At 41.8% G+C, this 16,740-nt stretch overlaps 1 protein-coding gene across 2 annotated transcripts in view; it reads right to left on the bottom strand.

The window, feature by feature from the left end:
* Positions 1-1,927: 1,927 nt before the first annotated feature.
* The window catches only part of RAB3B (RAB3B, member RAS oncogene family), a 53,065-nt gene continuing 38,252 nt past the window's right edge, over positions 1,928-16,740 (bottom strand). For both annotated transcript variants that reach the window (XM_064665237.1, XM_064665235.1), the window contains 3 exons: positions 12,435-12,553; positions 7,116-7,240; positions 1,928-3,845 (listed from right to left, as the gene is read on the bottom strand). In XM_064665237.1, the coding sequence (XP_064521307.1) occupies positions 3,658-3,845; positions 7,116-7,240; positions 12,435-12,553 (432 nt within the window). In that variant the 3' untranslated portion in view covers positions 1,928-3,657. The remainder of the gene's footprint in view (positions 3,846-7,115; positions 7,241-12,434; positions 12,554-16,740) is intronic.

The following is a 16,740-nucleotide window of genomic DNA, read 5'->3' as shown; positions in this document are numbered from 1 at the left end:
GAGGCAGATGGCGGGGGCTGCTCGCTGCGCCGTCGGGTTCCTACCTGTGCGCCTGCCCGCCGGCTGAGCTGCCCCCCCCCCGCTCTGGCGTTGGAATAGTCCAACAGCAGGCTGGTGGGAGCCTGCGGCTTCCTCTCATTGCCTTCACCGATTGGTCCGCCCCGCTGTCGCTCACTCTGGCAGGACCAATCAGCTGGCCCAGGCCGGGTGTGGGGCAGCGCTGGGCTCAGAGCGCGCCGGGTGCGGATGCTCGGGGCTGTGTGTTCCCGACGTATACACTTAAGGTGTATCCCGAACAGCTTAAAGTCTGTACCCCTGGCTGCTTAATAGAATAAAGCTCTATTCTTTACGTGACCACTTCAGCGGGTCCCCGCGTTTCCCAGTTCCTGGATATCCGTCACCCTCCATCCAACTCCAGTGACAACGGCAATGCCGCTTTGTCTCTTGGCTTGAATCTCCTGGCACACACTGCCGAGTTCCTGTGGGGAAGCTGCCAGTGCAGTTGTCAGAGCCCTTCTGCACCTTCTGTACCGCTGCACACCTGCCCAGCTGTGCTTCCCTGTAACACCGGTTTTCCCGGTGCCCGTGCGGGAGCCGGTGTTGGCTGCACAGGGGGATGGAGAACGCCAAGGAAAGGCGTCAGAGGCCAACAAATGAGGGCTCTCTGAGGTACAGGGGTGATAATTCCAGCTGAATGCCTACCTGATACTTCAGAGCTTTATTCCTCCACAAGATGGAAGCCAAGACCCATCTCTAATCCCAAGCTTTCCTATGTTTCTCGCTGTATCGTACAAGCCAAAGAGATGCTTGTGAAGAGCAGTCACCTCTTGCTTTTCACATTTGAATACCTGTTTTTATCTTGTAGCCATGCTGTTCTACCAACACTTGCTATCCTGGGCCACTGCCATTCAAATGGAAGGCTCCATACAAAACCACACCACAAATTTTGTGTTTGTCTTCAGTGCAAGCAGGTTTTTGTGCAGGTTTTGGTTCAGTGCAAGCAGGTCTGTTACCTCCCCTGCCCTGACAAATCTCTGTCTCACCTTCTGCCATTACCTCTTACAAGTTAATACAAGTAACAATTCCTACTGACTCACTGCTGACACTGAAATCAGACGCAGGCCATTTAAGGCAAAAGGCTTTCCCTGTATTCCTTCATAGCAAATGTGAGATGATGAGATACACAAACTACATATTAATGCAGAGATGTGTCAGTTGCCTGTGATGATTTGATTCCTTATTTGAAATAAACTCTGCAGAATTTCTGCATCAAATACTAGGTTTTTCTATGTATGCAATGTAGAGCAGGATAGAATTCCTGTCTTTTCCAGTTCTTCAGACTGCCATGTAGCTACTTGCTGGTTTGTCCTGTGAAGAACAATTCTGCCCATCCTAGCTTGAAGGGCATGGAATGTACTTGTATTCTTTAAAAGAACCCATCTGACTTGACTGGAACACAGTGAAACACAATTATATATTGGGTAGGACAGGGAAAGGTCCTTTTTGGTAGGGAAAAAAACCCTAAGTAAAAGACAAGAATTGAAATTCTCTTTCTGCTGAATGCATTTCTGCTACCACATTGAGTTGCTGAGCTAACAAATCATTATTTGCACTAAGGCACTCAGTTATATCTGCACAGCTCAAAATCATTGCTATCTACTGTGGATTTTTTTTTATTATTTTTGCTAGTTATTTAAATTGCCCTAAATCCTGCTACTTCTACAATTAGAACACAGCACTGCCCATTTATTGGCCAAATAATCCTTGTCATCTTCACTCTGCTTTAAACCTATACAGTGATTCCAGATTGCCAGGGTCAATCATCACCCTGCCAACCAAGATCAATGTAGTTTGAAGCATTAAAAGGATTTCTTCTTTACACATGCCCAGGATTGCCTAACGCAAGTGATGCAGCTGACACAAGCTCTCTGGCCACACCCAGTGACTTCATTTCTTTTATTTTGCAGTTTCAGGGGTTTAGATACAACAACCACAATCCCAGCACTGCACAAATCACACGTTCAGGACTAAATCACACGCAACCAAAACACATCACAGAAAAGATTTCCAAAAGCAACACACAAACAGAGGGATGAAACCCGTAGCACAATGAGCTCAAACTACCCCAAAGTAGTTGCATTTTTGTCCGAATTTTGTGCTTTTTTTTCTTAGAGCTATTACACTTTGAGATAGAACAGAACAAAATTACAAAAGCACTTACTAGTGTCATGATCCAGCACATTACAGTGCAGAGGGCAGGTACTCCACTCCAGTTCCTGACATCAGGAAGTCCCCTCAGTCAGAGAAATTCACAGGCCAAAGGTAAAGCCATAAAACTTTCCAGAATTTTCACCTTAAACTTCTCTCCATATCCACTTAATTTAAAAATATTTCCTCCCTTCAAAAAATGAAGCAACAAAAAACTTGTAGAATAACTCTTAACAGGATATCTTTGTCATTTTTAATTCACAGTTATGTTTTATTAATCAATCTTCCTTTTTTTTAAAGTTATACTTCGTGGCATTTGAATCTGAAACCAGAATAACTATCCCCACACACACATCCATCTATCACAAAATTTAAAAAATAAATCAACAACAAATGCAGAGAGAAAATCTAATAATATTGGCACTAATATCTATAAAGACTCATATTTTGGCTCCTGGTATTTTTATCGCTCTGAGACAGTGCTATTCCAAGTCTTACAAGTCAGATTTTAACTCCAACTAAGCATGGAGCAGCCAATTCCTCCTTTCCTTCATCCTGCAACAAATCCACCAGCAGGGAGTTGATAAGAGTAGGTCAGACCTGGAGAGGTAAAATTACAGGACATGGGAAAGGCTGCAGGACAGTCAGCTCTTGGGATTCTAGAAACAGAGGATTAGGGAGCTGTTACTAGTGATGGGGTAGAAGTCTGGAGGCAAGGGGAGCCCTAGAAGGGCTCTCACTCCTTCACCCAGCACCAGCCAAAGCACAGGCTAATGCAGGTATGGCTGCAAGGCCTCCTCCTCTTCCCCTGCCTGGAAGATTTGATTCCTTCATGTGTTCTTCCTCTATTTAGAGACTTGACACAAAATCCACCCCCTTTCCTCTTTGCTCTCTGAAGGACCTCACACTGTCAGACAGACATGCTCTGCTTTCTGCTCCATCATACAGGAAAACTGAGGCCCATGTCTCCAGGACAGCAATGACAACTCTCAAAATACCTGGGGATTGATTATTTTTTTTTTTGCCTTTATGTTAACAAAAAAGTATAATCTTGCTTTATAAAAGATTTTCCCCCATTTTCTTTTAGACCTGGTCCCTCTTAGTTGGTTTTTGTGCTTCCCGCTGTTCTTGACAAAAAAACTCTGCAATAGAGGAATTTATAATTAAAAATGCAACATTCTCTGTGGAAATAACATTTGAAACACCAAACAATTATTTTTCTTCAGTGTAACTCACATCCACACAAGGTGCACTTACAATAGTTTTTCAGATTTTTAAATTATTAGATGAGGAAATACATAATATTAACACTTCAGCACATTAAACAAACATACCAGTTTCCTACAACAGAGACTTCTGCCTTTGGACTACATGATAACGCACCACCACAAATGAAAATGTAAAATTTAGTCAGGAAGGGAGAAGGACATTTCTCAGAGTGAAGGGTCACTAGCATGAGCAGTTCTGCTGCGAAGGGGGTGGGTTATCTGTGAGTCTCATGCTCCTTCCAGAAGTGCCCCTGGAATTGTCTGATTCTACACTCTCCGACATCTTTTCACAGATTATATCCACGAGACGCTCAAACACCTGCCTCACGTTGATGTTTTCCTTGGCACTGGCTTCAAAATAGTCAAAACCTGTGGAAAAAGTGAGCAGAAAGTATCAATAGAGGCTGATGATGATGATTTTTAAAATACCATTTTTTCCAGAATGCACCTTAAGAAAACGAGACATTACATAATTCTTAAGCTCTGTTGACTCCCATAATCTCGGAATAGTGAGCAGAAATTCTTCTAAAATTTATCAAGCATCAGTGAGATGCTATCTGATATTTATCAAAGGGATAAATGGATCCTTACTATCACCCTGGTAAGCACATCTGCAGATGATGCAGATCTGAATAAACCCAGGATAAAGGAGTCGGATTCTCCCCCTTTCATCCGTGAAAGTCCCCTGGGCTGTAGCTGGTGACATGCCACCCTCAGCAAGGGGTAAGGAACCTTCCTAGGCTCCACATACCCCCGCCCAGGGCCAGGCTGGCTCTACCAACCCCTGCTGCAATCTGGCAAGAGCAGAGGCCAGAACGAGAAGGAAGATTGTGGTTTCATTCCTTCTGCTGACCAACCTCTGCGCTCAGGAGCAAAATGCTCCATGACTTGGGTCTTGTTTCTTCCCATTCTTTGTCTGTTTAGATGGAAAGCTCCTCAGGGTGATTGATTCTTGCACAGCACAGAGCACTGCCCTGACAGGAGGTTCAGCACCACTGAACTACACCCAACTTTAATTCCAGTGTCCAGTCACCGGCTCTTCACTGCAGTGATGAGCACGGATCAGATCCTCAAACACTGACCCTTTCTGATTAAAAAAACCAAACAAGCAAGGCTGGAGTTATGCCACGAAGGGGATGGCACAGACAGCTCTTCCTGCTGCTCCCTGCTGACACTCGAATCAGCCTCCCCCAGACAGCCCAAAGCCTGCCCCAGCAGCAGGAATGTGCTCAACTGTGAAGCATTTCCTTATCTTTCCAACACCAGGGGCCTCAAGGGCCAACCAGTGCTTACAGTGGCTGTTGCTGCTGTTCTACCAGGTTATTAAATTGCCAGCAGCAAGAGCTGAGGCACCATGGAGAGTTTCTTTTGCAATAAGCTACATTCTGTTGTGCTGCATTTTGGGGATGTTCCACATTGCATCAATTTCCTTTGATTCTGCCACAAACAAAGGGAAAGATAATTTGTTTTAACTGATTAGTCTGCCACAGCCGGTAGGCTGAGTCACCTCGATGTGTGAGATAAGTAGGTATCCACCCCATTCAAACCCTTTTTAAAATTCAGGGGACAACCAGTGAAGTGATGGTGGAGCTGTTTGCCTCCTAATTAACAGGGATGGCTCTCCTGCACAGAGTGTTGTCTGCCCCTCTTGTGTCTTTGATGGTGAATAAAAATGTACATAAAAAGCACAGGAAATCAGAGAACTGCACTTAGATATTAGTCAGTCCAACACTGACATCTCTTTTGGTTCAGTTCATGCTCAGGCCAAGAGCAATTTCTTAATCTGATTAGGGAATTATTTCAATGATGCTAATGTCACTATACAAATTTAGATCAACATGCTGAAGGATAACCTTTATGTGAATCATTATGATGAACTGTAGCAGTTTAAGCAGTCGATAGCCAATTAAAGAGATTCCTCCCAGCTAACACACAAAATAATTTCAGATAATGCTGTACACATTAACGTAGTTGCTATAAGGAAAAACTGACTGATAAAATCAGATCTATTTTTCAGCCCTTTTAAAAAGTGTTTAGTATTTTGGGAGGCTATAGAAGAGCGGGGCTGGGACAGCACTTCCCGAAGGATTGATCAGCTTTTGGGTTGCTCTGCACTGGGGTGTGTTTGTCCAGGGTGAGCTGGACAGACACGAGGACAGGTCAGGGGCAGAACTGGGGATTCTTCAGCAAAACAGTTTCCTACTGATAGATTCAGTTGCTATGGTAACTCTATGTGTGTGTGTGGTTTGAAGTGTCCCATACATAAAGGATTCAGATTCTAGATGCCAAGTTTGTAATCCAACAAACAGGGGAATTTTGGGGTGAGAAAAAAAACATTAGATGTCCAAGTTGGAGTGAGAGTTCAAATAAAACTTTCCATTTGGTATTACGTTGGTCTGGACAAATATTCAACTACTAACAGTGTAATTATTCCTGCAAAATATGTGGACACACTTGCACGCACAGCGTTTTTGAGAGTCTGCAAGCCAGGAGCCAAGTTTATTCACAGTAATATTTTCAAAAGCAAATTAACTTCTGATGGGTAAAAAAGAGCCCATAACTGATTTTGTAAACTAACCACGTCTCTGTTTGCTTTGATAGTCCTACATGTAAAGATGTATTATTACAATAACAATACTGATGAGTTTAGTTTGATATTTGCTCATTGTTTTTTTTTAATGATGGCAGTGCCTCAAGGCTCAAGTCACGAATGGGACCCCTTTGTGCTTGCCATATGTAGAATTTACACTGGAAAGCTCTAAACCTGCAGGATTTTGCAGACATGCCTTTTATTTTTTTCACATGAAACATGAAAAAATAACCTGATTGCTCTTAACTCTTTGTAACAGTGATCGTCTTTTTGTTAAAATTTAAATTAATTTTTTAAACAGGACTTACTTGCTACTTTGAATTCTTTAACTGAAGATAGCAGTATAGTTAAATCTTAACACAAAGCCCTGATTCCATATTACAAATATCATATATGCTATAATGGATAATGAAAAATGATAGATAAATACATGATAAACTAATATAAGCTTATTTTGCTGTTCATTCTGAAATTTTCATTGCAATCCCAATTTCCTCTCAATGGAACTGTTTTGCTTTTTCTATCCCACATCAACAACATAATGTCATTTCCTTACCTAGATAAAGAAGCCTAGTACATTTTTAAAATATGTTTTACTCAATTCTACAGTCCTCATGTATAAACTCCTTTTTTTTTCACTGTTTAATTAAAAAAATAAATTCTTCGACAAAAATCAATGTTTGCATTGATTTGCAATGAGTACACGGGACTTGGAGACCTGGAGACAGAATTGTGTTTATGAAAACCTTTTCTCTTTTCATTCTGCTGAGCTAATAAAACCTTTTCTGTTCAGACAAACTTTATCTTCCTTCCATCCTCAGACATTACCTTTACAGATACAGCAACACTACAAGTATACTACCAAGCACATCTTGGCCTACTGAGCACGAAGCAAGTAAAATATGGATCTGGAATATATTACACTTCTTAGTTGTGAGACCATTATTAAAGTATTACTCCTGAGGGGACTTTTTATTGTACAAACTAAAAGGAACACAATATAAGGTAGTAGAGGGAAAAAGAGGTAGAAAGAAAAGCTTTCCATGTACCGAGCTGATCCGCCAGGTGTTTCCCCTTCTCCACAGGAACAATCCTGTCATCCTCCATGTCACATTTGTTTCCAACCAGGATCACTTGTGCATTGTCCCAGGAGTAAGTCTTGATCTGTGTGGCCCTGCAGCAGGTCAGAAAAGACTGTCACATTCCATCAGCTGTGCCAAAATAATCATATATTAAATATAAAAACAAGTACCATTAATGACCTGGCTTACACATAAAGGAAGGATGCAGACTCTGTAGTTCACAGCACCATTCTGTTTTACTGCTCCTTAATTTGGTGTGACAATAAAGTTTCTTGTTAAGACTTTGCAAGTGTTAAAAGATCATGAGATCCAGATAAAAAGCTGAACTGAAGAATTTTTGAAATCTAGGGACAAGAAAGCTTATTCTCCTTCAGCTGTCTTCTGTCAGAGGAATGGCAATCAATTATAGCTCTTCAGGATAATTGTCCCATAGAGAGAGCCATACAATAGATGCACACTTCATGCTGGATTTACAACTTCTTATAAAAGACAAAACAACAATAATTTAGAGCAGATAATAAAAGATGCTCATTTGCTGCAGCACATTTGCTGTAGAGTTTTAGGAACACCATAAATACAGGTGGAAAGATCAAGTCATCTTTGCTTGAACAGGAAAAGGGGTTCATGGAGGCTGAAAATTGCATAGAAACATGGAAATAATTGCTAAAGAGAAACAGAAAGGTACCGAATCAGGAAGATATGAGATCAAGGCAAGGCTCTGTGAGCTCATATTTGAACCCAGCAGGATGAAGTGATACTTAAGGCAGGGAACAGCAGATGCAATGACAGACAGCAAGTACAGGACCAACGCTAACTTCAGTGGCAGAGGGGGCAGTGCATGGGAGCTTAGGAAGGAGCACTCAGGTGAACTCAGAGACTCTAGTGGAGCTCACTGCAGATCCCAGGTTGGTCTCTTTATAGTTTTTCCGTGATGAAACTGAAGATTTTCCTCCTGTTTATCCTGAGGGCCAGTCCTCTCTCACCATCCTCGGGGAGGTGCCCCAGGGCCAGCAGCAGAACAGTATCAGCTTGGGGGCGTTCACTTTCATCCATTTTTTCAGACCAGCACAACCTATTTGATCTTCCCCAAGTCAGCTCTATCTTTTCTGACTCTCTCCTTCCCAAAGGTAATTAGGCTGCTCTGCCAGAAGCAATACACTCCTTCCCAGCTCCAGCCCTCCTCCAGTCCCCAAATCACCTTCCACTCTTTGTCCCTGTTAACCACCAATCCAAACTGGACACTGCACTTTCAGGCAACCCTGCCATTTCCTAGGAGAGCCAGGAGTCCTCTCAGATTTTTACTTCTGTTTAAGTTTGCTTGAACTCCCTTAACAATAAAGCACTTGATTCCTTCTCCTTTGAATTAGCAGGAGCCTCCAGCTCTGATCTACTAATGACAATTTTTAATTAGTTTGAGTTGCTTACTTGCCTTTTCCATGGAAAGAAGCCAGTGGTGTTACTTCACAGATAACTATGGAAAAGGGGGTAATTTCACTGTGCAACTTGCCTTGAAGAAGGAGCAGCCTGTTTGGATTGCAGTGGAAAACATAAACCTAACCCAAGCCCACTGCACAAGCCTAGACCCTTAGTGCAACACCCAAAAATAAACAAAGTCTCCGTGCAATGAAATTTTTTCCTCTTCCTAGTGCCCTCCTGGAAAGGCACTCTCTCCAATCCCAATTTTGGCTCCTCCAGTTTCACCCTTTTGAGTGACTCCAGGTAGACAAGCCCCATGGGAGCTAATATGAGTCTGTGATGAGCTTATGTGGGATTCTGGGGTTTCTCAAGGCTCATCACAGGAGGGGGTGACTGCAGAAATGCCAAAAGCCCAGGAACACGAAATCTCCCCAGTCTCCATAAGCAATGGAGAGAAATAAAGTCTTCCCAGGTTCAATTTAAAACACCTATAAGCAGGCTCTTCTTCTGACTCCCAGTTCAACCTCTGGATTCATTTCAGCCCCTGGCATTGGATGGGGACACACTGCCAAATCTCAACTATTTAAACAGAATGACTTATCAAAAAGAAGCAACCTGCATGAAGGATCCCCCACAGAAACATATCCTTCTTGTTTCGTAGAAGCTAGAGAAAAACCTCTTACAGAACACCAATATTTACTCTTATCAGGCATAAAGATCAACGAAACAAAAAAAGTTATGAAGAACATCTAAAGGAAACCCTGATGCCATTACAAAAAATGGCAGCAAATTTCCAGAAACTTTTGGAAAGACAAATTACTCAACAACAAGGCTCGTGCAATTGAGATGTTTCAACAGCTATCAGGGTGAGCCCAATATACACACTGGGAGAAAGGTATTTCTGTGACAAAATAAAAATGCTGTGCCTTGTTTGTGCTGAATTCCCCAAATTAACAATAAAACACATTTTCTGTGCTTCACATGTGAACTTAGAAGAAAAATAGTCTCAGGTTCACAGTTACAACAGGAGGTATCAACAACCCAATTTAGAGATCAGCTTTAAAGACAAATAACGCCGATGATTTGTGAACCCAGCTGTCACTTATATCTAAGTTAAATTTTACCAATTTTTATTTTCCTTCTATGAAATTGTCTAGATTGTCCAAAGCAGAGCTTGCATAATATTTTCTATTTACTTTACATTTTCAAATACTGAATATATTGTAGTTCCAGTACAGTTTCAAACGAGGTATAAACCACTGATTTATCTACACACAAAACTATCAACCCAATGTCAAATAACAGCTATCAAAGGAGACTACTAAAAAAATTCTAGAAACTGAGTTGAAAGCCAGGAAAGCTAATTTAACCCTTTCACTCACCCTACAGGAAATACATCTTATATTCAAACAAAATAATTACTTCTTTTCAAATATCAGGTAAACCCTATCTTTGCATTTGCCCATTTATGCTTTTTCTTGTAAAATAATCTGACTGAACTCTTGCCACACTGCAGTAAGGAAAATCACTCAGGCTTAATATTTTAAGGCTTCTCATACATGTTTTACTTTTCCAGTGAACAGGAAAACATGTCATGTTCCAGGTATTCCCAAATACATTTAAATTGTGTATCTTTCTCAGCAGCTTTAAGAAAATCATAATTAATTGAGGTGATTGATGTGAATGAAGGAAAGACTCTACTTCACATTCATATACTACCTGGAGAGCTTGTCTAAATACTGATATACAGCCACAATCCTCCTCATTCAGGAGAAAGGGTGACTTCACTTGGTTTAGGAGAAGTATGAGTGACACAAAGCAAACCAGGATCCTCTTTAGGACATCTACCCATAAGAAGAGTGAAGTAAAATGATCTCCCAAGGGAGAAATCATTTGGCAGACTGGAAGAGATATTCTCATTTCCCTTGTGGGCAGGTGAGGCCCGATCAGGAGGCTGTTAAAACAGTCATGTACCAACAAAACAATGACAAAGGCTCTGAGCTAAAGGAGCTCAAGGAGGAGATATCTTAATTTTCCAGGAAGAATACAGTTCCTGACTGAAGACCACATCCAGTGTAATCGGGTTTTTTACGCATAACTATATCATGCAGCACGGTGGGAGAAAAAAACCCACCAAAAATCCTACCTATTTGCTATGCTAGAAAATGGCAGAGGCTGGTATAGCAGCACCAGCATCAGACAAAAGCTTTTGTTTCCATTTCTTGTGCCTTCTGAAGTTTAGAAAGCAATTTTGCAGGCTGGGAAAAACCATCTCTCAGCTGCATGGCCACTAGAGGACTCTGCTGGCCCAGCGTTGCTGGTTTTGCTACAGCCCTCATCTCCTCTCTAGTGGACCAGCTTCAGGAAGGAAAGAAATGTGTCGATTTTATCCTCCCCACAACATAATCTGTGCTCAGAATCTTAAAACTGGTTACAAAGATTCCTAACACACAGAGTAAAAATACACCGATGGTTCACCTCTGTCCTTTGGCTGACAAGGTGCTCTTAGCAAAGATATTCCTGCAGCTCCCGTGGCACTGGAAGACATGAAGTCAAATTGACAAAACTGACCTTTCCCAATTCTTACTCTTGCATCAGTGCCTGTGATGGAACAGACCTTAGACCACTTCCAACACAAAGCTTCAGGTTAAACTTCACCTGCACAAACTTCAAAATAGTAGCAGGTCAAAGACTGAGATTTGGGGTTTTTTTTGAGAAGTTAAAACTGATAAGTAAATCTTACTAGAGCAGAACCAACATTCAGACAGGTAGATGAGATGTGTGGTCATATATATCTTGTTTCACCAGGGAACCAAGCTGAAAACATTCGTAGTTTAGTGAAAGATAGGCCTAGCTCACATACCTGCACTCGGAAAACATCCCCATGCACACACTTGCAGAAGAAGCTTCATCTGAGCTTGGTGGAGTGTGTGCCACATAGAGGAAACTGGTTTTGGCAAAACCTTTGGGTTTGTGTTTCTAACAAGAAAAAAATTATTCCTCTATCACCAGCTGCTGCAGTACAGCTTAGGATGCTTCTGCAGTTCACCTTCTGCAGCCTGGTTCATGGTATTGAGACAGGTTGAAAGTGGAGACTGCATCTTTAGTCCTGACAATCAAGACCAACTGCTTCAGTGGACAGCGAGAACAAAAAAAGGGTAGCCTCGAGGAAAGGCAAATTATTATAAACAACAAACCACATGGTTGCAGCTTTTGAGTTACAGCCTAGATTAGAGGGTACAGAATAAGTGTTCAACAGACAGCCAGGCTGAGCTGGATGCTCAGAACCAGAGCCACAGTCAGCACGTCAGATTCTCCCAACAGGTCACCCAGATCAGTGCAATTCCATCAGACTTGGGAGATCCCATTAACCGCTGCACTGCCTTTTTTGCACCCTGACCACTTATCTGCAATACACAGCAACCAGGTTACAAGCAGAAATTATTGAGGGGACTCACAGGGCTACTACTTCTGAGGATAAATGCAGCCTTTCCCCAGATCCCTGAGATTTGAAGAGAACAACCACTGTTAAACTGAATTGTTTTAGCAGCGTAGCCAGAAACATCATAAGCCCAAATAACGCATTAAAGGATTAATTTCTTTATAATAAATTTAAACTTTTAAAAGCAACAAGTTCTATAGCATGCTACAATATTTGAATTACAACGTTTTTATTAAAGTGAAGCTGTAGAACTTTTTTGAAGGAAAGTTTATAAATCAAATTACTTATCCCAGAGTTTAGATGAAGAGGAAAGAACATGGTGATGCAAAGCATTATAGAGGGTGGGATGTCTCATGTTCTCAACAAACAATTGTGAGGAGAGAATTGAGCAAAACCCAAACAAACCCAACAAAATCAGTATTTCGTACCAGTCCTGCACTGCATTGAAGGAGTCTTCACTGGTGATATCATACATGAGCACAAAGCCCATGGCTCCTCGGTAGTAGGCAGTAGTGATGGTTCTGTATCTTTCTTGTCCAGCTGTGTCCTGGAACAAAAAGGAATATTTAGGCTTTAAGACTTCAGTTCTCAGAAGCAGGAGTTGTAGCTAGGTCCTATATCTAAACTAAGGCAACCACTTTTTGTTATACATTTTAAAATTCTCATTTGCTCCCAACTGAAATGAACTCTACTTACATTTTAGCATTAATTAGGCTTTTGCATCAACCGTGATTTGTTAAATGCATTTTGACACATGTAGTGTTAAAGAAAATACCAAAGATGCCAACTCTTTAATTGCTCTTCTCTGCCTCTGCCTCAATGCAATAATAAAGCCTTACCAGAGTTCACTGAAAGCTGACACCTCAAAGCAGAGGCAAAAGAAAACGGTCCAGGACTGTATCAGGCAAAAGACATTTATGTGTTGCAATTCAGTGTCATGGTCAGGAAAATGTCCTTGAGAGAGATGCCGGGGCTGACTCAGGTCTTACCTCAGGTTAGAGATAATGATTAAAGTCCCGATGCAATGAACTTTACTATATAAAGTGAATTTAATGTGGAATATCCCAATCACAATGTCTGAGGTGCACATATTAATTTGAGAGTTACTAATCCTCTCCTGCTGGTTCAGCTTAATTCTCTTTACCTATAGAGCCCTGCAGAATACCTCTACTTGTGTTTGTCATTTCTGTGTTCGTCATTTCTGTGTTCAGCCTGGCAGCACAAAGGTGAAACTCTGGCATATACAACAGAAGAATTCTGAAAGACTCATGACAGCTAGAAAACATGTCAACCACCATCTGTTGGATGCCAATAACATTTATTCTTCACATTTTGCCTGCTTTTAAACTGAGGGATCTTTCTACTCCAAATCAGCAGTTCTGCAGTCAGTCCATTCCCTCTGGAAAAAGGAGAGAAGTCGCAGGCTGAACATATCTCTCATTCAGGAGATATCTATCAATTGAACAAAGACATTTCATCCATTTTTTGGCAAATGGCAGCTCTGTGAACAGCTACAGGGAGGCAAAAGGCCTTGCCTTCAAAGCACGTGCTCAGCATGAGGTATTGACTGCTAGTTACTGTGCTGTTTTAGCAGTTCTGAAATGAGCAGTCCTTTAGTCTCCCAAAACCCACACAGAAGAAAGCATTTGCTGCCACTGGTTTAAAATGTGATTAAAGTTCTCTTCTCTGGAGAAAAAGACCCTAAAGAACTTATTAACCATGTTGGAAGAGTAAAATAAATCCATGTAGAGCACTCTTGCAGGAGTACAGAGATCAGACACAGCACATCACCACAACCTCAGGAGACAGTGGGTAGGAAACTACTCATCTTTAAAATCATCTTGCCCACTGTTCCCATGCATGCAGCTTTGTTTTTGCTGCATGCAAGGCAGTGTTGGCCCTGCCAGAACACACGCCAGTCAGTCTGGGATCACCTGCTGTTCTGCACCAGAATATCACAGAGCCTCTCTGTAGGAGGAGAGCGCTTGTAAATAAACTCCTGACAGCTTGCTTAAAAGGCTCTGCCTATTGCACTACTGTGAGAACATCCATAGCTGTAACACACTGTGCATTTCCCAGTGGGGAGACTATGCAGCATGTACCTTGCCATTTCTCCAATTCTCAGGAAAAAGAAGGGATTTTTTCCTTTAAACTTGTGCATTTATTTCAAGAGGGGTTAGTCCACTGGCTGATCATGATGAAGCATCATACACTGCCTGAGAAAGAGTTTTCCTGTTCCCTCCTGACAAGAGGTACCAGAACGAGGTGGACTACACCTTGCAGCCTGAGCGACCTTTTCCTCTCCTGCCAGTGATAAATCCACCACTCTTGTAGTCCCTGACAGCACATCCTGACTTGGCTGCTGAACAGCTAAACCAGCCATGACAACTAGATCCTACCTATACTTCTTCAAGCAGGAAGGTCTCAGCAACAATAGTGTTGTTCTTTTATTCAGAGAGACATAATAGTTGCTTTATTTTAGCCTGATTTTATAAAGACATGAGGCTTATTAAATCATCAGTGTCCACACGTGCACTTTTGATCAAATTTAACTGAGGGGAAATGCTTTCAGATGTTCCTTACACATGTCACAAAAAATAGCTGGTAAGGTGAAGAGAGATCTTAAGCATACCTTAGCTGGGAAGAAAGCTTAAGTGCAATGATCTTTTTCCAGTACCAGCAGGAGAAATGCTCTCTTTGTGCCTCGTTAGGAGAAAGCCCTAAATCAATATTAGTAACTTCACAGATTCTGTAACCAACAAAACCAAACAAATCCATAGGAAGTGTGGTTTCTTCAGTTCTCATGCCCACAACATTGTTGTTTTACACCTGCATTCCCAAGTTCTTCTCTCTCCCAGATCTCACCTAGTATTTTCTCCTCTGTGTTTAACTAGTGCTCATTTTGGCTTAGGGCATGAGGCTGTGACTGGGCAGTAAGTGACTGCAAGACACATTGTCTGGCTACATGTGGAATAATTCGGAAAGAAATTAAATTTGACAATGGCTCAGAGCAAGGACTTAGGTCTGGGGACATATGTCCAGGCTGTCCGGGGAAGCAGCCCCAAGGGATGCTGAGGGTGACTTCCAAAACCTGTCCTGATACCATCTCAGTGCCTCAGCTCAGTGAGGAATTGGACTCATCTGAGATAAAGGCAAATTACTGCCTGAAAGCTCTGGAATTTAGCAAATCTGGTTTGCTGATTGCAGTATTCTGCCTGTGACCCCCCCTGTGTAGGGGGCAGGGCCCCAGTTTATACAACAGTGAGAGATGGGGCTGCAGGAGGTACAGAACCCCAAAGGGCTACATGCATTTACATGGTCATAACCTGTTCTCTGGTGGACAGTGCACTTAACTCATTAGAAAGGTAATTTGCATATTCATACACTTAGGTGCCTGCCTTCTCAGGTTATCAAAGGGAGTGTGTTGTGAGGGAAAGGCATCCTATGTTTCATGGTATGTAAAGTTTATTGATAACCTTGCCCTAGTAGCCATGTGGCAGAATGCAGAGATGTGATTCATCTCCACGTGAGTCACTGATGCCTTCCTCGCTCTGTTTGACTGTACAGGTACAGAGCATGTCATCTCCCCTTACAGGCTTGTAGTTGCATTTCTCCAAATGCATTTGAATTGTTGTTATATCACCCTGAAATTACTTTTTTCCTCAGGTTACATTAGCTTTAGACAGCGATAAATTGGCTTAATTTTCTCGACTCACACCATGAGCAACCCCCTCACAGACGCCTTGACTGAAATAAAATAAAATAAACTGCAAAATCCGAACTCGCTTTCTTCAGCATTTACAATAATTGTCCTTACCTCAGTTTAAACCACCACAAACCTTAGCTAATTAGGCATTTCAGGTTTTCACATTCAAGTTGTTTATCCAATGAAGGAGGAAATAACTGACAGAGATTGCTCCCCTCCTCCCCCCCCCCCCGCCAAGTTGTTTGCAAGATTTCCAGGTAGACCACAAACTCATCAGAAGACAAGTAGATGAGGCACAGGCAGGGATCAGCAGAGAGGTGATGTAGCACTAATTAAGAGTCTAGCCAAATGCCTGGGAAGAAGAGCCAGAGCCTTCAGCATCCAGAAGCCTGCTAGGCTGTCCCTGCTGAGGAATCAGAGAGCTTGGCTGTAACCAAGCACAGAAGCGTCTCTGTGAGGTATATTTACACCAGTATGCTAACAGCTCTGTTCTTCTGTAGCTATTGTGTGTGCCTGTCTTTGATACAAACAATTAAAAACACCCACAAGACCATTAGCTGGGAGCTCGAAACAGAAATTTGAAGGTTTCGCATTAATGAGCAATCAAAATTCAGTGTTTATTCAGAGGAGAAAAAGACCTAAATGTATTAGCATTGTGTACAGATGCCCTCCAGTCACGAGATCCATCCCATAAACATTTACAATAGAAGCACAACCAGCTTTTCTTAAATTTACTTGGCTGTCCCAGCAGAAACTGCAAGGTACTTACATAGAAAACATATTTGAGTTTTTAAATTATGACAGATGCTCTTTGCTGCAGGTCTGAAAAATCAGAATCCATGATTCTGAACCATCCTTCTTCTAGTGAAGATTTCCAGCTAGAAGTTCTTTGTTCCAAATAAAATGTCACTGAAACATCTAATCTGTACTGAATTTAATCCCCTTAGCACCATGACTTTTCTAGCAGTGTAAGTGACAAATAGCCTCTAAAGAAATAAACCTTTCCAATTTTTTAAAGGATTATGGTT

This window comes from Pseudopipra pipra, chromosome 9 (genome assembly GCF_036250125.1).
Source record: "Pseudopipra pipra isolate bDixPip1 chromosome 9, bDixPip1.hap1, whole genome shotgun sequence".
Taxonomy (NCBI): domain Eukaryota; kingdom Metazoa; phylum Chordata; class Aves; order Passeriformes; family Pipridae; genus Pseudopipra; species Pseudopipra pipra.
This window is presented reverse-complemented; position numbering and strand designations above follow the sequence as displayed.